The sequence below is a fragment of the Antedon bifida genome, chromosome 8 (genome assembly GCF_963402885.1).
Source record: "Antedon bifida chromosome 8, ecAntBifi1.1, whole genome shotgun sequence".
Lineage (NCBI taxonomy): Eukaryota > Metazoa > Echinodermata > Crinoidea > Comatulida > Antedonidae > Antedon > Antedon bifida.
Window position 1 is genome coordinate 22203363 of NC_136233.1, and position 21831 is coordinate 22225193.

Genomic DNA, 21831 nt, shown 5'->3' on the forward strand with positions numbered 1-21831 from the left:
GTATACGTCAACATGCGTTTGTCAATTATCAAACGCGTCAGTATCATAATTCCATTGTATTTTATAAAAAAACAGTTTAAAACAAAAAATACGAACATGTTTTAAAATTTTACAACAAATTTATTAAATTTATCGATATATTATCTATGTTTAAAAGCGCTGAAATACGTCAACAGAGAATACAACATCAAGGTGTATTTATTATGTATTACAGTATGTAAATTTAATGCACAAATATTTACTTTATTAACTTATATGACATTTCAATTCTTTGATACTATTCTATTAATATACACATCTACAACAAGTTAATACTTGTACATGGGTGTCCTTTTAATTTAATATTTTTATATAATTTATTTGTATCTATTTTTTTTTTATTTCAATAAACAAAGTTTGATAAAAAAGAAAGTATTATTAAAGGATTTTCACTTTAATATGACATGTACCCCAACAAGTCCAAACAGAGGTGAATACAGTTTCGGTTTTTGGCATTAGTACAGTTTTTTTCTTTAGAGGTACTTTTAGTCAACATCAGAATGCAGAATGTGTCATTATGATATTGACTTCTTCTCCGTATTGTTTATAGTTCATATTTCATAATTGACTTCTTCTCAGTACTGCTTGTAGTCATCATATTGTGACGTTGTTAATGTTTTGTTCATGTCTTTTTGTAGATTTGATTTATCCTTAAGTTTGCCTGCTAATAGCGTGTGTTCTACCGTTCCTATCCGGATATCCATTTGTAGTATTTCGTTCTTGAGTCGCTGCAATGCTTGCTTTATCTTTACAAGTGGGGCTGAGAAAAAAGAATAATATCAAATTTATATAACATGATAGAATGTATATCAGATTTGACACAATTCAATTTAAAGTAAAGCTTTTACAGTTAAAAGATACGACATAAAACAGAGCTCATTTTGGACGCATGCAAGCGTATTCTGATCATGTTTTATTTATATGTTAGATTTTTGTCTTTTCTGTTTGTTTAAAGCTCTGTCTACACTATCAAACTTTATGTGACAAAAAAATGTGATGTGCCCATATATGGACATATACATATTTGAGCATATCACTACCATATTTGGGCACATCACTACCATATTTGTTAATTCATTCATTGTTTGATGATTACTCACATCCATCAGTCATGCTTGATCCTTTTTCCTCCATTTCAGCTTTAATTTTATCCAATTCTTCCGATATCTCGGCTAGAATCTTCGTCCGTTCTGTTACACCACCACTGGCTTGCCTGTATTGCTCTTTTGCCTGTCAACAATAACAAAATCAAAACAATGTTTTTATTCATTGAGCTAATCAGCAAGGGGCTTTTACTAGTAATTTTTACTTTTCCCTCTGACATTTCCCGATCAGTTATTTTAAGATTACTTTACCTCTGCCAAACTGTCTTGCATAGCTCTAAACTCCTGTAAGAGGTGCTCCAGCTGGTTGTTGATGTATTTCTCTCGACTGCCAATCTTTTCAAGTGTTTTTGTGATCTCATCGTGTAGTTTACCAAGATGCCCCTAGAAAGTTAAGAGCAGACAAAACATAACATTAATGTCAATTTCTTGGATTTGGGTGTCTAACCCTATACACTAAGCTTGTTATAACTGAGATTTGAGTGTCTAACCCTATACACTAAGATTGTTATAACTGAGATTTGGGTGTCTAACCCTATACACTAAGATTGTTATAACTGAGATTTGAGTGTCTAACCCTATACACTAAGTTCACTGAACTTTACCTGAGTCTGTGACAAGGCATTATCAATGCCATCTCTATGCTGATGCATCTGGTCCACGTGCGTTCTCCAGTCTTTGTTATCCGTACGGATGTGCACCTTTAATGACGGCATCACACGTTCAACTTCCAGTTTCCATTCATCAGCATTTGTTGTGGATTCCATTATATTTTCAGGCTTTGAGCTCTCCATATTTGCCTATCATTATAACCAGACAATAGTAACAAATAAATGTAATATATTAATAACAGAGGAGAATCTTTAATTTGATTGGACAATATTGGGTCACATGACATTCATTATTTATCATGCGCATCATTGTCTTTCTGTCCGAGTGGATTGTTTCCATGAAAAACAACAATGATTTGGAAGTTTCCGGTTCCAGGGAGCCTGATTTTGCAGCATTGGTACTTAATGCTACTTACCGTTGCAGCTTGCAGATTTTGAAGACCAGCTAGATCAAGAAAACTACCTTCTTCTTCAATATCATCCTCATGCTCTTCCTACAAAAAAATATTAGCATAAAGATTGGGATATAAATGATTTAGTTAAAAGTCTTGAATGTTCCACTAAAAAAGTCTTAGAAGAAGGTGTAAGTACAGAGACAGAATTGTTCTTCATTTGACCCGTAATGCCTTTAGCAGAAGGTGAGATGACATGTGTTCTTTTAAGTACTTACAACAAAGTCTTGTTCTAGTTTATCTAACGTCAACTCTTCTTCTTCGTCCACTGCTGTTTCTTCCTCATCGGCTTCCTCTTGCGGGTATTGTGGCCTAAATAAAGAGTGATCAATAAATAAGTAGATTAACACCAATTCATTAACAATACAGGTTGAGCAAGTAGTGTGATGGTTAAACATATTCTAACTGTTTACTGAAATGTAGGGCACAAATAAGTATATTACCTGGACCATTTAAAGTTGATATGTTTGAGCGTCTCATCACTGAGTTTATCTAATACATAAATACAGTGTTCTCCGCAACCCTGTTTGAGCTTGGAGGGTGGAAAGTCTACGGTACCACCAAGTTGACGCAATTCATCTAGAATACTTGAAATTGTCGCATTAGGATCATCGTACTGGGAAATAAAAATGTATTTTTACATCTTCAATTGAGCAAGTTTGTTTAAAATTTCAATTTATTTCATCCTAGATATATTTCATATTATAACAGCATTTTGAAAAAAAGAGATTATGTAGTAAAAACAATAAAAAAACAAAATTGTATGGAATAATGTTCATCACACTGGAAAATAACAATTTATTTTAGATCTTCTAATCTATTGTAGCAAGGTTTTTTTTTATTTCATTATTATACTCATTTTGTATTATACAGTATTTTGAATAAAATAAATTATGTAGTAAAAGCAATAAAAAAATTGTATGGATGTTTGTCAACCCATTATGCAAATAGCCAGGGTAAGATGTTAAAGTTTAGATAAGCATCTCCTTCATGGGGTGTTGAAAGCTTAGGGTCAAAGGTCACAAAATTCATCTGACTGGGTTAATGTTCTATTGAACAGAGTATCTAGTAGTTTAAATTTGAAATAATGGGTTGACTAATGGTCAATTGTCTTTATCTACCTCTTGTGGCTGTTCCATCTGCCTACCACTGAGATTAACAAGCCAAGCACACAAAGATGTAAAAATGAAAAATTGCTCTCCTGGATTCGTTGCTATGGCAAAATAGTGCCTGTGAAGATAAAATAAAAACATTATAAATTGCTTGTATGAATAACACTGTTATCTCATGAAGTAAAGACTCTATGGTTATCTTGTAATATATTGTTGATGGGCAAACTTTTGCAAGTTGGCTCTAGCAAGCATTTTTTTGGTAATCTTTTTTTTTCAATTTAATTACAATGAAAACAAAAATAAGATAATAATTAATATGACCTAATAAATTAATAATACAACTTCTTTGATAACAAATATACATAAATAATATTAATAATTGATATTTTTATTGACATGGTTGTGTTAAATGTTTAAAGTAATGATTGAAGATGCATGCATTAGTAGTTATAATAATGAAATTAGTATATATTAGTAGTTGTTACCTTGATAATGGTTTAAAACCAAGATTTCTCAAAAATCCTTCTTCATAATTGAGAAGTTTTAGTTTATCTAGTAAATCTTCCATAACAACAAATTGCTTATGAACCTGACCAGGGCCACTGTCACCTCCTTCTCCTCTTGTGTCGTCTCCCATTTTCAAACTTTATTAAAAAGAGTTTAAAAAGACAATTTTAAATCTCTAAAATAAAAGTTTTTTTTCTGAAAATAAAAAATAAATGTATTTTAGTTTTTTAACCTTAAATTCAGAATTACTGAAAAGTATATAAAAACAAGTTAAAAAGCAAACCTCTAGGCCTATGAATGTAGGCTAGGCCTATGTACTGTTTAGCCAGTCTCACCTAGCTGCGTGCCGTGGCCGTCGTGCTGCTGTATGCTGCGGGTGGCATGCATGCATGCTGCTGGGCTTAAGCCTAACAAATGTTATTATAAATAATACAATATATTTTACCTATTAAACACAGCTTTAAATTACTATTATCGTATTACTGTTCAATTATACGATAAAATAGAGATTGTAATCACATAAAATCAGCATTTAAGAAACTACAAAAGATACTCCGACCTGATATTGTAGCAAAAACAACTTGGTATGTGAATGGTTTCGAAGGAGCTAAGCAGACGACATTTCCGTGTAAATAGACAATACTTATCAAAACTATTCCTTTTTTTAAATAGATAATTTTGAATGAAATACTTCAAATACGACTTTATAATGACGAATAAACTACTACGTGTGTTTAGTAGTATGCTTAACTGGAATTTTGAATGAATTAATACATTATATAAATAGTATTATTATGCACAGCTGCCGGTTAAATAGTCTCATCTCAACCATCCACAAATCGCGATCAAAACATCAATGAATTATTTGCGTTGCAAGTGTAAGAAACGCGTCAGCTGTCAAATCATCTTACGTCACTCTCATCGAACTTCGATCGTTCGCATAAGTTATTGTCATATCATCATATACTTACGTTATCCAACACCAGTTGACAGTCAGTAGGCTGCCATATCTCATAATATATTGGGTCAGCGTAATTTATTAGACAAACCGAAATAAAAAATGAACAGATTGATCATAATTATAATATTGATATTATCGTCTTGATCTGGATAGAAATTTTACCAATAATTCAGTGGTATTTCAGTTCAGTTCCGTTTCAGATTTTATTTCACACAAAATATAACAAATACATACATTTTTTTGTTTAAATATACGGTAAATGATAAAAAATGTGTGTGGAGATTGCATTAAGCCAATTTGGCTTTAGGTCTGAACCTCCAAATGAAACAAATAATTATATATTTCAAGTCATTGGAATAACCCCAATCACAGGTATATTTTATATTCCAATTGATGTACATTTATTAGGCCTACTCATTGCTATGTATGACCAACAACTGGTGATTTTAAACGAATAAAATTAGTAGTTTTATTAGTGTAAACTTTGTTATACAATACACGTAGTCTACTCGCAAAAATGTTAGTTTAAACCAGGAAGGTATAAAAATAATTACTTATTTTTATACCTGCCCTCCCTGTTTAAACTGAATAAGAAATTTAGAAGTCATCCACACAACAGAAGTAGAATTGAATTAAATTCAATTTATTCTGGATTCTACAATTAACAGTAGGCAGCTACAAACGAACGAAACAAAATTGTTGATTTCATGAAATTGTTTTAAAAATGTTGTAATTCAGAACTATTGTTCTTTTAATCGAAAGCACTTAGCTGGCTGATTGTTAGTCATTTACTTAAACTGCCCCCAGTGTTAAATGTTGTTTCTGGTAGAGAAAATAAATCAACTGATGTAGGCATAGGGCCTATGGTGGTAGATAGAACGATTAAGGGAATGCCTTTTCTAATGCCTTGGCAGTGAATGGGGACTAGGCTACGAATAAACCATCATTTAGGGGCGTTTCTTCTCATGATTAAACTTTAAAATAATGACCGCTTTGTTTAATTGCAGCTTTGGTTATCATTTTGCCGTCTTCTCTTTATTCATTCATTCAGAATCTTAGAATATTAATAAACATAACTGTCATACACATTTCAGAAAGATAAAACTTTATTGAAACATTAACCATTCCATTTGAACTTGTTATGATCGTTAGGATGAACAAACGGAAATTGAAAAATTAATTGTGTTTCTTGAGCTCTGTCTACATTATCAAACTAGTTTGACAAAAAACAGTGTGATGTACCCAAATATGGTAGTGATATGACCAAATATGGTGGTGATATGACATCATCATGTTTAGTTATGGGCACATCACACATTTTGTTGTCACATAAAGTTTGATTGTGTAGACAGAGCCTTAGATAGCTTAGATATAAAATTACTTATTGGCTGGGTTGAAGCTATTGTCCCACTTTCACGCGCAGCGCCTAAAACTTTGTAGAGGCGCAACGCAAATAAGTTGACCAATCACAACAGTTTAAATCGTACACCCGTCGTGATTGGCCAAATTACTTATGGTGCGGTTTATAAGAACTTGCGTTGCGTACAAGCAAGATGGGAAATAAAATCTTACAATTTCATCATCATTCAACATCCCCTACGTAGTAAAAACAAAAATTGGGAGCCGTTATCCTAGATATTAATTACAATAATTATGTCTTCTATTCTAAATGAGTTGAAGATTTAGTGGAAAGAGATGCATATCAGACGAAACAAAAACGTATTTATTTTTATGATTGATTAAACTCTTCTTCATGAAATTTACCAATTCATCACAGAGCCCGCCGCCACACAATTAGTATTCAGCCAATCAGAATGCAAGCTGAAATGTGTATTTAAGAAGGTTTGAGGTTGTGTGGCCAATCAATCGAGAGAAAACGCACGAGCAACGCGCACAACCAAATCGAACGTTTCAATGAAATGTCATGAATTTTTCGGCATTCTATTTTTCTTTCTCTTTTTGGAGTTTAATACTGAAGGAATAAGAGCACGACAGAAAAAAGCAACTGGGACAAACCGAACAGTTTTAGATGTAAGGTAGGTGGCTATAATAATAGTCTCGGAATTTGCTATATATTCTTACAATAGGCTATTTTTTATAAAGTTGGTAGAATTTCAATGAACAATGAATGATAACATGATTCAAATTCAAATTCAAATGGTTCAATACAAGACGTTCATTTTGTTTTCTATTTATGACAATGTTGATGACCAGGCCACTTTTAAATTTAATTGATACAATAATACAAAATAGTTTTTTGTTATATAAGTTTCAAGTTTAAAAATCAACGTCAGGTTTACAAAATGTTAATGTTTAATTGGTTCCCACTATACGACGCAACTCAAGGACTTACTTAACCTTGCTTCCCACTAGCGACGCAACGCAAGATGAACGCGCAACGTAGTCAATCACAAGTGATGGATTATTATTACAGTGGCTTGCCATTGGTCAACTCGCTTGCGTTGCGCGTACGTCCTTGCGTTGCGTCTCTAGTAGGAACCACGCTTTAAGCGCAATGCAAGTAAATTGACCAATCACGGTGCGACCATCCGAACTGTCGCTTGTGATTGGCCAACTCACGTGCGTTGCGTGTATGACGTTGCGTCCTAGTGGGAACCAAGCTTTTAAGATGAAACGAAAAAGCGAAAAGTATGTGCGATGGTTAGTCAGGTGGTTCTTGCAGCTTGTTAGTAACTAAGTAGATGCTTATTAACATCTCCTAGACCAGGAACCATTAAGTAATGCTTCTTTTCCATTTCTTTTCAGGAATGTTCGATACGATTTTACGCGCAAATCCGAAGATAACTTCTTGCACATGATTTAAAATAACAAGCTACAAATATGGATGTACAACACACACTATTGATACTTGATGTAGTTATGCTGATAATCGGCACAGTGTGTAATGGCTCTATCATCCTCATCATATTCACACGTCAAGTTACTAATAGTCCTAGAAACTATTTACTTGCAAACATTGCTATCGGTGACTTATTCTTATTATTAACATGTGATCTCGTTGATATTCTTATTGAATTCGATATTGTCGACATAAACAAGCCTGTTATTTGCCTTGGTACTGGTGTCGCCGTTGTCGTCAGTCAAGGCATAGCCGTATTGACACTAATGGCGCTTAGCATTGACCGATTCCTGGCAATTGTTCATCCGTTTGCGATTATCCGATTACGACCGGGTAAAATCTACGGAACTGTAGTCGCTTTAATTTGGATTATTTCAATAGCGGTGGCATCCCCGATATTATTTTTAGGAGAGGCAAGTACAGAAGTCAATTCAACCTATTGTTTGTACGTGCCAGATTATAAGCACACCGGTGGTTTCGCGTATGATTGCGTACGCGCCAGTTTATTTTACGGCCTACCCCTTATAGTAATATTTGTTTCGTATGTTCTGATAGCCCATCGTCTATTTATAAGTACTCAATTTGCTAAAAATTCGTCCAACAGTTGTGACCGGGTGCAGAGAGAACGGCACAGACTTGGAATGCTTGTTATAGTTATTGCTGTGCTGTTTGCAGTTTGCTGGGCTCCTACAACTTTTTACAGTATCTACAAACACTATCAATACGATTTCTTTGAATTCACAGTGGATGTGCACGAATCTTATCTACCCACCTGGAAAACAACCCTGGTCTATATAAACGGCTGTAGCAATCCTATCATCCTGTATCTTATGAGTAGATCTTACCGGGACGGATTAATGAAAATGTTTGGCTGTAAGTCTAAGAAAACGTCGAAAGTGAACAGTACTAACACGAGCACAAGGGTCATTTCGACGGTTAGGAACAAGACAAGGTTTACTCAACTCCTCAAAGATGACGAACACGAAATGGATGAAATTGGAGAAAAGGATGAAGTTTAACGAAAGTGGATGTTTAGCTTGTAGATCACACTTGATTCTCGTACAGTATCATATCTAGAGCCAATAAACAGCACTTTAGTTTCTTGTTTACTGACTACAATCTCTCCCATGGATTATTTACTGAATGTATTATATTTGAGTTTGTGTCGAGCGCAGAATTGTTGCTTCTTGATCTGGCAAAATGCATAACAATGTTCCTCGCGAACAGTCACTGAAACACAAGCATCATAGAAGTAGAACAAAGGCGATTACAAATTTTAAAACTTGTTGTAGAAAGCAACATTTTCTATGATATATCCTACCTGACTGGTAACCTTTCAATACTACTAATATAAAACATTATGACATTCTTGTAGTCATACGTCTGATAGTTTTAAGTCAATTGGTTACCATGTAGCTGTTGACTATTCTAGGAAACCACGCAGAACGTACGCGCAATGCAAGTAATTTGACCAATCACAATTGACTGGATTAAAAATGATGAGTTGCTTAAGTGTTGTGATTGGTCAAATCACAACGTTGCGTTTACAAAGTGTGTAATAGTGTATTTAAAATTGGAAATTTCAAATTGGTTTGTGTTTATTGTTTTTTTCTAGCGTCAAGGTAATCAATAGAATGTTAAGTATAAAGCTTGGTTCCCACTTTCACGCAATGACGACGATGTAGGCGCAACACAAGTGAGTTGACCAATCACAAGTTCGGGTGATCTATCGTATCGCGTCGTGATTGGTCAAATTACTCGCGGTGCGCTTACGTCATTGCGTTGTTGGGTCAAAGCGCGAAAAAAGCTTTAAATAGTTGACGATGACAAGAAAATATGATATTTTAAGCGGATTTGAACCTGATTTTTACCTGCTTACGGTACCCCTTCATGGATCCGATCTGCTGATGACGATGACGACCATGATAATGACGATGCTGATGACGTTTTTGTGACGTGAATGATGATGATCGAGATTGAATTGACTCATTATCATCATGTATATAATATATCATTGTTGTAAACTCTACTAAGGAAATCATTAAATAAGTGGTACCCAAATTGTGTTGTCATTTGTTACGGGCGAGGTTTGTGACAATGCGTATTCGTCAATGAAATCATTAAATAAGTGGTACCCAAATTGTGTTGTCATTTGTTACGGGCGAGGTTTGTGACAATGCGTATTCGTCAATGAAATCATTAAATAAGTGGTACCCAAATTGTGTTGTCATTTGTTACGGGCGAGGTTTGTGACAATGCGTATTCGTCAATGAAATCATTAAATAAGTGGTACCCAAATTGTGTTGTCATTTGTTACGGGCGAGGTTTGTGACAATGCGTATTCGTCAATGAAATCATTAAATAAGTGGTACCCAAATTGTGTTGTCATTTGTTACGGGCGAGGTTTGTGACAATGCGTATTCGTCAATGAAATCATTAAATAAGTGGTACCCAAATTGTGTTGTCATTTGTTACGGGCGAGGTTTGTGACAATGCGTATTCGTCAATGAAATCATTAAATAAGTGGTACCCAAATTGTGTTGTCATTTGTTACGGGCGAGGTTTGTGACAATGCGTATTCGTCAATGAAATCATTAAATAAGTGGTACCCAAATTGTGTTGTCATTTGTTACGGGCGAGGTTTGTGACAATGCGTATTCGTCAATGAAATCATTAAATAAGTGGTACCCAAATTGTGTTGTCATTTGTTACGGGCGAGGTTTGTGACAATGCGTATTCGTCAATGAAATCATTAAATAAGTGGTACCCAAATTGTGTTGTCATTTGTTACGGGCGAGGTTTGTGACAATGCGTATTCGTCAATGAAATGTTTGTTTGTTTCGATAGTAATATAACGAAAGAAGATGGAAATATATATATTAGAAAAGAAGGGGAGGATATTAGTGATAATAAATATCTGTATTATGATAACGATGGCAAGTTTTATTGAAATAATGATGATTATGGTGGCGAACAATGATGTGTATTGCTTTTCATGGGGAAGGGGGTTCCACTTAGACGTATAATTTAACCAATCACAATCGATAGTTCAGATGATCCCTTGCTTGTGAATTGTCAAAATACGTCTTTGCGCCGTGCGCGCGTATATCCTTGCGTTGTGCACATCATCCACGCGCTATGTGTACGTGATATTGCGTCGCATCCTAATCAATGTTAATCTCTGTCTACACTATCAAACTTTATGTGACAAAAAAGTGTGATGTGCCCAAATATGGTAGTGACATGCCTAAATATGGTAGAGATATGACATCATCATGTCTATATATGGTCACATCACATTTTTTTACCATATAAAGTTTGATAGTGTAGTAGACAGAGCATTATGTCCATTTGTGTAAAAATGACTTTATACAACAAATACATAATCAGCTTCATTGTAATAATATTCATCATTATAATTATTGATAATATTATCGCATTACCTGCGGATTATAATTGCTGTCTAATATGGTAATATGGTCATACTGTATTGTTGCAGGTTTTTAATATTGTATATCCGTTAATAACACCATCTGATTTTGTCCATATGTTTTTTCGCTTATTGTTGTTTCTGAGTAATGGTATAAAAAAAATATAATATCATAACACACAGTGAATCTAGCCTCGAATTGTTCAATAATGCTCTGTCTCTAGTTTGACAAAAAAGTGTGATGTGGCCAAATATAGTAGTGATATGCTTAAATATGGTAGTGATATGACATCATCATGTCCATATATGGGCATGTCACATTTTTTTGTCACATAAAGTTTGATAGTGTAGACAAGGCTTAAGACTGAAACGAATACAAATATAAGTTGTTTCTCAAAGTTTATACTTAGCGGGAGATTTGATGTTTTGGGGGAAATGTTCGGGAACATGACTGTCTCCTCCAAAGTCCAGATCACGTGGTTAGAAACTTTTTGGCATACTACTGTCATGCGTACGATGTCATTATGACTTCATCCATTTGTGTATTAAATAATATCAATACATCCGGCACCTGTCTACACATTATAAATAAGGTGGCCATTTCAACGCAATGCTTTTAACATGTTAGTTGAATTAGTAGAAATTGATTTACCGTTCAATCCAATTATTCGTTATCACGTGGTGCAGCAACATTCATCACTAGACAGATAATCATTGTACATTTTCATTTCATTAAACAGTTCTCCTACTTAAAAGGTTACCGAAATAAATAATTAAAGAGCTAAACTAAATCTTGGTTCCCATTAGATTCGCAACACAAGACGTAACGCAGCGTAAGCGAGTTGACCAATGACAAGCGACAGTTGGAATATTTCATCGCGTGTGATTGGTCAAATCACTTACGTTGCGTTACGTCCTTATGTTTCGTCTCTAGTGAAAACCTTAATGCGGCATGTTACGTTACGTTACGTATGGAAACGTTATTCATTGACGTATGGACACGTCTAACTAAAATGTATTCTTAAAAAGTACGATTCTTAATAGTGTTCTCACTGCTGCGCATTTCACAATTAAAGTACGGATTCGGCTGGAATCCTAATTACTCATTAATCTTTAGACATTACAATACCGTACCATTTATCAATATTTATTAGAAGAAATGAAAAATAATAATTCAAAACCTGTTGTAAGAAAAGTCGCGGCCAGTTTGCTTAATCAATTAATTTCGATTTTTGTTTCATCTGCAAAAATTAATAGGAATCATTAAAAGTTATACATCAAAGAAAAATGGTTTATCGACGCCATTTACGCGTACTCACCATGGTAACGGGATTTTAAAGACGAGGTTTATTAGTTTCATCATTAATAAACTTTTATGACGTGAATCGAATTTATCATGTACTAGGAATTATTATAATACGGCATTAAAATAACAATAGAGAAGGATCTATAATAATAAGGTTTATCGTAATTACCGATCGCGCGACGCATGGTGGGAAGGCTTTGGGAGAAAACGTCACGACGCGTGCGTACGTGATTTGTTGTTTGTACTTACGCGCCGCGTGACGTTTTGCTCCCAAACCCTTCCCATCATGCATTGTGCAATGATGTTCCTCGCGAAATCAAACTATTTGCAATAAACCTTATAAATGTATAACGTAAAAAATCGACGTTACTTTGAGTTGTTCTGTTTCACATAAGTTAAAAACGAGCAATCAATAAAAATAACCCTAATAATAATGTTACTGAAGCGTACGTGTTGATAATGGGAATTGTAACGAAATAAACTGTGTTGGTAATTCGTCTTTGTTGACGCTCGAAGGCCTATGTGCTATAGACACGGAAATTGCCGAATTGCCCTGATTGTCTCAGCGCATCGATCGTCCACGACGACGGTTGCGTATTGCAAATATTTTGTTATCTGCGTTCGATCATCTTCGATTAATATATAGACAGTTGGCCGCAAAAACATCTAAATGTTTTGTAGGATATGATCATACGTTAACTTGTAGGCTACGTGCGCGATATACATTCTTGAAGTATCACGTATAAACCATTAGTATTAGCAGTGCTTGCGGGATCGAGGATTAATCGAGACAAACCTCGAAGTCGTCGTTTCAATCAGAAATCCGACAACTTCCTTCCTGTACACAACTCAAATCATTTTTGATCGAGTAACAATCTTCCGTAATTGTTCTCGTAGATACTACCTCGCTGTGTGTACTCTCTACTCAATACTTGAATTTCCCAGTATATTAATTTTTAGTCGTGTGACGTGAGCAGCTAACTCCTTTGTATCATCCCTGTTTGCGCCGACGCGCGCGTGTCAGGTGCGTACAATATAGCCGGCGCGCGCGGCTTCATCGTTTGAACGTACGCGCAAAGGCAATGCATTTATCTGTGGAAATAACGAGAAATACACGCCCAAGCATGGTATACATTACGATATTCTTTAGGCCTATTGATACTATAAACAAATAATATAAAAATATAAGTGCGGATATCGGCTGAGAGCGCGGAATTTGTGAAAGATAAAGATTTTTTGCTACAAATATAAGAAGTGAGTAGAGTACCGAATTTAGGCCTCTGCATATTTCACCCGCTGGTTATACTGTAACACTTATACTATTATCGTAAGTCTCTTCCCGTCATCTGTCAAAATAAAGCTGTTCAAACGCCAATAAGTAACTGTGGGATCTATAACTATTGATTTATAAGCTGAACATTTATATCGATTTTGCTGACGACTAGTAACATTCATTTTAAGTTAATGGGTTTTATCCAGAAATATATCTATGTTGAATAATGTACTTTTTGCGCTTAAATGTAAGTTTCCGTTAGAACAAAACATTCGAGTAGTAGGCCCTATGGTACAATTGAACCGTACAATAATGTGAAGAATCTAAGCCTACCTTTTATTCCTGAATTAAGTAGGCCTATATCTCCATTTCTCAGTTTCTAATAACATTCGAGTAGGCCATATGGTACAATCGATCTTAATGTACAATGTGAATCAAACCTTAATTCGTAAATTAACTATATTCTTTATTCTATTGGCCTAAAGCTCTGTCTACAATATCAAACTTTATGTGACGAAAAAGTGTGATGTGCCCAAATATGAAAGTGATTTGTACAAATATGATAGTACTATGACATCATAATGTCCAAATGTGGGCATTTTTGTTGTCAAGTTTGATAGTGTAGACAAGGCTAAACAAAAAAGTTCGAGTAGTTTGACGTAAATTGGAACTTTCTCATAGTTGTATTTGAATGTTCTTTTCTATATATAGGCCTATTGCTAATACACTCACATTACACAAGAGTACTCACATTTACCCAGCTACACGCCTGCATTAGACGCACACAATGACGTAAGCGCAACGCAAGCGCCTACGTCATTGCGTACGCTCAAGTTGTAACCAAGCAATTACGGGTGTTATATTTTGATTGAATGTTATCATTTATACTGTCTCTAAATGAAACCATAGACGTGAGGTACCCAATCATAGGTAGGCCCTCTACTGGTTAATGAGTTGTAAAGAGTGGTCGATCACATAGTCGTGTTGGACCCGAAGATTGCTACATTCAAAAAATGTACCTTTAAGCTCTGTCTATTACTATCAAACTAGTTTGACCAAAAAATAAAATCAAAAATAAATATGGTAGTGATATGACATCATCATATGTCCATATATGGGCACATCACATTTTTTTTCTTCACATAACGTTTGATATATAGTGTAGACAAGGCTTTAGTTCACTGTTGTATCACCGCTGTATCTCCCCTGGCGACAATAAACAGTCTGGTATATCGTGTTTTCTAACAGCAGCCCTTACCAAACAAATTCTTAAACGGTAAAGCTTAGATGCAAGAACCCGGAACTTAATAAAAAAATCAGAAAAAAAGTATAATGGGCAGAGGAGGTGAAACTATTATTTTGTAGCTTATTATTTATTTTATAAAATACTTTTTGGATTGGATTGTCTTCATTGCTGCTCACGCATTCTCAATAATCTTCTTCAAATTAACCTCCTCAATGGTAGTAATTCAAAGTGCTCTTTTAAGCTACTTGTAATTTTAGATAAATCCAAAATCAATAGTTTATGATAATTCTCATTTACATCGTAAAATGAATATTACGAAAGTTATGTAACACTCGACACTAATAATATTAAATGCAACAATATGTTCGACTTGACATTGTCACTGTAAAAACATTAATAAACCTAGTGTCTCATTAAAAGGGCCTTGTGTCGTTATCTCATTTCCGAACTAATTGTGAAAAAACTACTCTTAGAACGAATTATTGGCGGTGTTTCTTTTTGAGACAATGAATATTTTGTTATCGAATCACTTACAATACATTAAATTAAAAGTTTCCTTTCAGCTTATCAGCTGCACACTATTCATTTGACGCATTAAGGCCAATTTACACAGCAGACGATCGCGCGGTAAATAACGGAAAGCGGGAAAAACCGCGTGGCTTGTCCAATGTCAATTGCGGTTTGCTGCAGCACGTCGCTGAGAGTGAGGCATACATATATTGTATTTGGCTTGAGGTATTGCCTGTTAAAGAATAGCACGGGCTATTCCATTTTACTGTGGGTAATTGCGGTCAAATTTATAATAAATATTGAAAAACTGCAGGTACAGTATAGTATATACAAATGATTTCCTCATTGCTGCCCTCTATATATTTTATTCCATGGATTTTTAACTGTATTCAAAGATACTATTTGCTGTATATTGTAGAAACCTACTGTAAAGTTTTTTTTTTTTCTCTTTCGTGTTTTATTTCGCACTTCTACTTTGATAAACTACGGTGTACTTCTGTAGTATGATTTAAGGTTTTATTTCAATTGCCATATACAATTAATAAGAAATAACACTTAATAAGAAATAACACGAGGTCAAAAGATGGAGATATAAATTAATAAATATAAAAAATGATCAAGGGAATTTTCCATCGAGGGTATTAAAAAGAAAATACCCGACACGGGTCATACTATACTGGATAATTTTTTAAAAGCATAACATGGCACAAGCGTACATGCATAGGCTATAAAAGTGTTTACATTTCATATAAATATTATTTTGATGATTTGCATCTCTAAGTATGATTATTAAGAATATCGGTTTTAATTCAATTTAATTTTCATCTTACTCAATGACAGATTCATCTTTTTAGCATGCTCTTTTTTTACTGCTCTAATTTTGTTCCAATATAACAAACCTAGAATTAAACATAAACAAAGTCCCAAGTTAAATATGCAATTTCTGTTATTTTTAGAGCGAGTTCGTTTTATTGTATTTAATTAAGTATTTAATTGTTGTAATAACCAATTTAACGATGACCACCATATTTACCAACCTGAGAGATTTAAAATGCGGGACAGACTATTTTTGGTTTTGTGATCGAACACGGCTTGCGACGGAAACAAATTTAGTTCACTGGCACTCCTATGGCCGGAAATATTACTCTCGCACGTAAAATTCATGATGAATGGCACCTCTTGTATTCCGGTACGGTAAGCGATGCAAATATTATTAGATTGTATGTTACTCTTTTTTTGTTAATCTATAATTCAACGTTTTTCAGCATGCTGATTCTTGAAATTATTTTATTAAAAAACATTTTTTGGAGTGTAAAAATTGAACTGATCCACCATCCAATAGCAAGAAAATTGAGTTTACCTTTCATAAACGCACACATGTCATGTGTAATATTGCGATCATGACAAACGCATGGTTATAAGCCCATCCTCGTCACGGCGAGCGACCACGGACACATTAATTGTAACGTTCCCCTGATATTACGTATTTTATTGAGTGTGGTGTAATAATATAAATAGGCCTACTCGTATAATGTTCTATACTTTTAAAATATACCAATTAATTTGAATGCATTTTCCTCTCAAATTGTGATAAAAAATATTAACGCATCGTATTATAGGCCTACTTAGGTTTAAACGCGTGTTTCATTAAAAAACACTTGAAATGCGGCTGTCCCGAACGATGTGAGACGGTTGGTAACTATGGACCACATAAATAATTTTAAGTAGCCCTACCATTTGTTTGTTGGAATTAATGGTATCGATTAATTACAAAACTATTGAATATTATGTAATGTCGTACCTTATACCGCCAAACCAAAAATTTGGTGCTGAGAAATTTTTTTGTCTTATCTTACACTTTGATAGCATGTGTTATTGGTGGTACAATTCAGAATAGAATAGGACAGGCGGTTTAGCGTTAAACCCGGCCGATGTAAAATAAAAATCGGATAAAGTTAATTTTCAGTCGAGCGTTTCTTTGGTTGCCGATGCTCTAAATGTCGTCAAATTTAATAACACTTTGTAATAGGCCTATATATATATATATAACAATAATTAATCAAAAATAAACTTATAAATTTGTAATTGTGTTCTGACCGCTCTAAAGGTACTTTTTCACCGGTTGGTCTCTTCCCGTCACGCCGCTCCTTTTGTATATTCTTATTGATGATATAATTCTGCTTATACCATATTTTTCTAATCTATTTTTAAATGTGCCTGTAAAAATCCTAATAATAAATATGAACCTCTAACCACTGAAATTTTATAAAAGACTTACTTATACAGTGTTATTTAGGGTTAAAATTCAATTAGTAAACAATATGCATACATACATAGTAGATTAATAAAATTTACAGCTTGCCCAGCTTGTTTAAATGGACCCGCACTCAAGGTTACAAAATGGGGATTTGAATTGAATGCTATTTAACTAAAAAACACGCTCTCAGGGAAAAATCACAGAAATTGCATAACTGTACCTTTAAATTTATTTATAAAGTAAAGTCAAACAAGATAAAATCAGGTCTATTTAAGCAATTGAATGCTGTTTAATTAAAAAACTCGCTCTCAAGGAAAATCTCAGAAATTACGTAACTGTACTTTTAAATTTATTTTTATTGAATGAAATTATTAGTGTTTATCACATGGAACTAAAGTAAACTCAAACAAGAAAAAATCAGGTCTATTTAAGCAATTGAATGCTGTTTAATTAAAAAACTCGCTCTCAAGGAAAATCACATAAATTACGTAACTGTACCTTTAAATTTATTTTTATTGAATGAAATTATTAGTGTTCATCACATGGAACTAAAGTAAACTCAAACAAGAAAAAATCATGTCTATTTAAGCAATTGAATGCTGTTTAATTAAAAAACTCGCTCTCAAGGAAAATCACAGAAATTACGTAACTGTACCTTTAAATTTATTTTTATTGAATGAAATTATTAGTGTTCATCACATGGAACTAAAGTAAACTCAAACAAGAAAAATCAGGTCTATTTAAGCAATTGAATGCTGTTTAATTAAAAAACTCGCTCTCAAGGAAAATCACAGAAATTACGTAACTGTACCTTTAAATTTATTTTTATTGAATGAAATTATTAGTGTTCATCACATGGAACTAAAGTAAAGTTAAACAAGATAAAATCAGGTCTATTTAAGCAATTGAATGCTGTTTAATTAAAAAACTCGCTCTCAAGGAAAATCACAGAAATTACGTAACTGTACCTTTAAATTTATTTTTATTGAATGAAATTATTGGTGTTCATCACTTGGAACTAAAGTAAAGTTAAAAAAGAAAAAATCAGGTCTATTTAAGCAATTGAATGCTGTTTAATTAAAAAACTCGCTCTCAAGGAAAATCACAGAAATTACGTAACTGTACCTTTAAATTTATTTTTATTGAATGAAATTATTAGTGTTCATCACATGGAACTAAAGTAAAGTTAAACAAGAAAAAATCATGTCTATTTAAGCAATATAATGCTGTTTAATTAAAAAACTCGCTCTCAAGGAAAATCACAGAAATTACGTAACTGTACCTTTAAATTTATTTTTATTAAATGAAATTATTAGTGTTCATCACATGGAACTAAAGTAAAGTTAAACAAGAAAAAAAGCAGGTCTATTTAAGCAATTGAATGCTGTTTAATTAAAAAACTCGCTCTCAAGGAAAATCACAGAAATTACGTAACTGTACCTTTAAATTTATTTTTATTGAATGAAATTATTAGTGTTCATCACATGGAACTAAAGTAAAGTTAAAAAAGAAAAAATCAGGTCTATTTAAGCAATTGAATGCTGTTTAATTAAAAAACTCGCTCTCAAGGAAAATTTTAGAAATTACGTAACTGTACCTTTAAATTTATTTTTATTGAATGAAATTATTAGTGTTCATCACATGGAACTAAAGTAAACTCAAACAAGAAAAAATCAGGTCTATTTAAGCAATTGAATGCTGTTTAATTAAAAAACACGCTCTCAAGGAAAATCACAGAAATTACGTAACTGTACCTTTAAATTTATTTTTATTGAATGAAATTATTAGTGTTCATCACATGGAACTATAGTAAACTCAAACAAGAAAAAAATCAAGTCTATTTAAGCAATTGAATGCTGTTTAATTAAAAAACACGCTCTCAAGGAAAATCACAGAAATTACGTAACTGTACCTTTAAATTTATTTTTATTGAATGAAATTATTAGTGTTCATCACATAGAACTAAAGTAAAGTCAAACAAGATAAAACCAAGTCTATTTAAGCAATTGAATGCTGTTTAATTAAAAACACGCTCTCGGGGAAAATCACAGAAATTACGTAATTGAATGCAATTATGCTATTGAATGCTGTTTAATTAAATAGCATTCAATTGCTCAAATAAGCTTGATTTTATTAGTGTTCATCACATGGAAAAATAAATAAAAAAAAAATAAAATAAACTGCTTAACTTTTCCTTGATAGTGCGTTATATTAATATTTATAATATGTGAATAAAAGATACTGTACATAAATTGACCCGATTAAATAATACTGTAGAGTAATAGATGAATATATAACATCTTGCACCTTAATATTTTGTATCATTGCAAATTTGTTTTCAACAGATGCTGCAGTTTGTTGAGGAGCCAACAAGCTATGCAAGACAAAATAATTCAGCTACCATACACTCTAAAAAGAAACAAACAAATATTAAATGTCAACCAGGAACTAGATTGAGCACCAAAAAACAAAAGTATTATATCAGCCACAGTTTCTCTTAATATCATATAAATAAAACTAAACATTCTTATTCACCAGGTTTTATTGTAGGACATTTTGATTATATAAATCCATTTACCTGAAAATGTATTTGAATTTCTTGGCTAAAATCACAAGCCCTTACGGCATTATCAACTGCAAGTTCAATCAAGGTCATGAAAGTGTTTTGGTACAGCTGATTTTTATTATCCTACGGTAAAAAGAAAAAAAATCATAAAATAAAATATTCTATATAGATTAGAAGTCTGCAACATGTATACAAATAACACACCTATGCACTTGTTCTGACGAGTATGATAATATGAATATTATACCATAATTAATAATTAATATAACAGAGGACGCTGGTCATCAGTTTTGGAATAAACCTAATCAGAGTATTTTTACATTAAATTGTAAAAATGTATAAATTAAAATGTACATGTATAACATTGATTAATAAATATAATGTTAGCTGGCATTTACTTCTTGACATTGTATAATAATTAATATATCGTAAAACACTAACGGTTGATATTGTGTGTAAATTAGTATGACTTCTATTCTAAAAAAAGTCTGTCTGTAGGGTAGGCCTAGAAGAGTATTATTATTACTAGGTGCTTGCTTCATCCCGCCTAGTAGTAGTAGTATAGTAGGTTGGGCTGGGCGCGCCTACCTGCTACTACTAGGCCTACTTACTACTACTGCTACACTCTTCTATTCTAGCTAGTAGGGCTACACTATAGTATAGGCCTAGCTAGCTAGCTAGAGGGCGTAGCTAGACCCCTAGGCTCAACATTAATTAACCAGGCCTAGGCTAGGCTACATAAGTTAAAAAATACCATTAATGAATTGAAAAGACAGCCTAGCCTAGACTAGGTTTCTTAGACGTTAAGCCCTGCCCACACAAGCCTTCCTGTAGTAGGCCGAGGGGTAGGCCTACATCATACAGCACCCGTTCCTCGAAACACACACGGCAGCATTAAACAATCTTTGCTGCTGTCGCGTTCCTCTTCGTCGCACACACAATACTGTAATCAGACTTATATGCGAAATTACAGTGGAAAACAAATACCCACGAACAAATGGTACAGGCAATACCTCAAGGAAAATGCAATATATGTAGGGCATATCCTCAGCGACGTGCTGCAGCAAACTGCCTATCTCCAATGTAGAATCTCCCTCGTCCGTCTGTTGTGTAATTGGCCTTTACACGTGCGGCGGCGGCGCGGCGGAGGAGGTGGCTCCGTATTTGTTTGAGACTGTTTTTATTTGTGGCCGTGTTTCCGTTTGCGGCCGTATTTTTATTTGAGATCCCGTTTTTGTTTGTTTGTTGCTCCGTTCGTTTTTATTTGTTGCCCGTTTTCTTGTTTAACTCCGCAGTTGTAACTCCCTTTTCCTTCGAGGCGTTTTTGTCTGTGGATCGGTTTGAATTTGTGGTTCAGTTTTCGCTTGTGGCTCTGTTTGCATCTTTGGTCGCGTTTTCGTTTTGCAATTCCGTTTTTCCCTGTGGCCTCATACGTTTTTGTGTGTTAGCCATATCTGCATCTTTGGCGCAATGTTTTCTCTGCTATTTTAACACGTTATTGTAATAACAACAATATTTCGTAACGTTCATATAAAATAATCTTCAAATTAATCGTAAAAAGCAATGAAATTTACAGCAATTCACATGGTAAAGTAGTA

General features: G+C 33.7%; 3 protein-coding genes and 1 long non-coding RNA gene across 5 annotated transcripts in view; 1 reads left to right on the top strand and 3 right to left on the bottom strand.

The window, feature by feature from the left end:
- Positions 1-108: 108 nt before the first annotated feature.
- Positions 109-4404, bottom strand: LOC144849562 (intraflagellar transport protein 57 homolog). 2 transcript variants are annotated; one of them, XM_078706509.1, is made up of 10 exons: positions 4270-4404; positions 3803-3961; positions 3327-3435; positions 2649-2821; positions 2424-2517; positions 2170-2247; positions 1748-1942; positions 1395-1526; positions 1140-1269; positions 109-799 (listed from the first exon to the last, which is right to left on the bottom strand). In XM_078706509.1, the coding sequence occupies exons 2-10, from the start codon at positions 3952-3954 to the stop codon at positions 615-617; spliced, it is 1248 nt and encodes a 415-aa protein (XP_078562635.1). In that variant the 5' UTR covers positions 3955-3961; positions 4270-4404; the 3' UTR covers positions 109-614. The 2 variants fall into 2 exon arrangements, with proteins under 2 accessions (XP_078562635.1, XP_078562636.1); XM_078706510.1 differs by having other exon boundaries at positions 3803-4019.
- A 2260-nt stretch (positions 4405-6664) lies between these two features.
- LOC144849594 (allatostatin-A receptor-like) lies at positions 6665-10927 on the top strand. Its single transcript, XM_078706555.1, has 2 exons — positions 6665-6821; positions 7552-10927. Exon 2 carries the CDS (start codon positions 7627-7629, stop codon positions 8662-8664), a length of 1038 nt encoding a protein of 345 aa, XP_078562681.1. The 5' UTR covers positions 6665-6821; positions 7552-7626; the 3' UTR covers positions 8665-10927.
- An 8903-nt stretch (positions 10928-19830) lies between these two features.
- LOC144850216 (uncharacterized) lies at positions 19831-20980 on the bottom strand. Its single transcript, XR_013614058.1, has 2 exons — positions 20246-20980; positions 19831-20076 (listed from the first exon to the last, which is right to left on the bottom strand). It is a non-coding gene; the product is annotated as an uncharacterized LOC144850216 (long non-coding RNA).
- Positions 20981-21095: 115 nt separating this feature from the next.
- LOC144850212 (TWiK family of potassium channels protein 7-like) overlaps positions 21096-21831 on the bottom strand; it is a 49602-nt gene continuing 48866 nt past the window's right edge. The window contains exon 3 of the transcript XR_013614056.1: positions 21096-21106. The gene's annotated coding sequence lies outside the window, so the exon portion shown is untranslated. The remainder of the gene's footprint in view (positions 21107-21831) is intronic.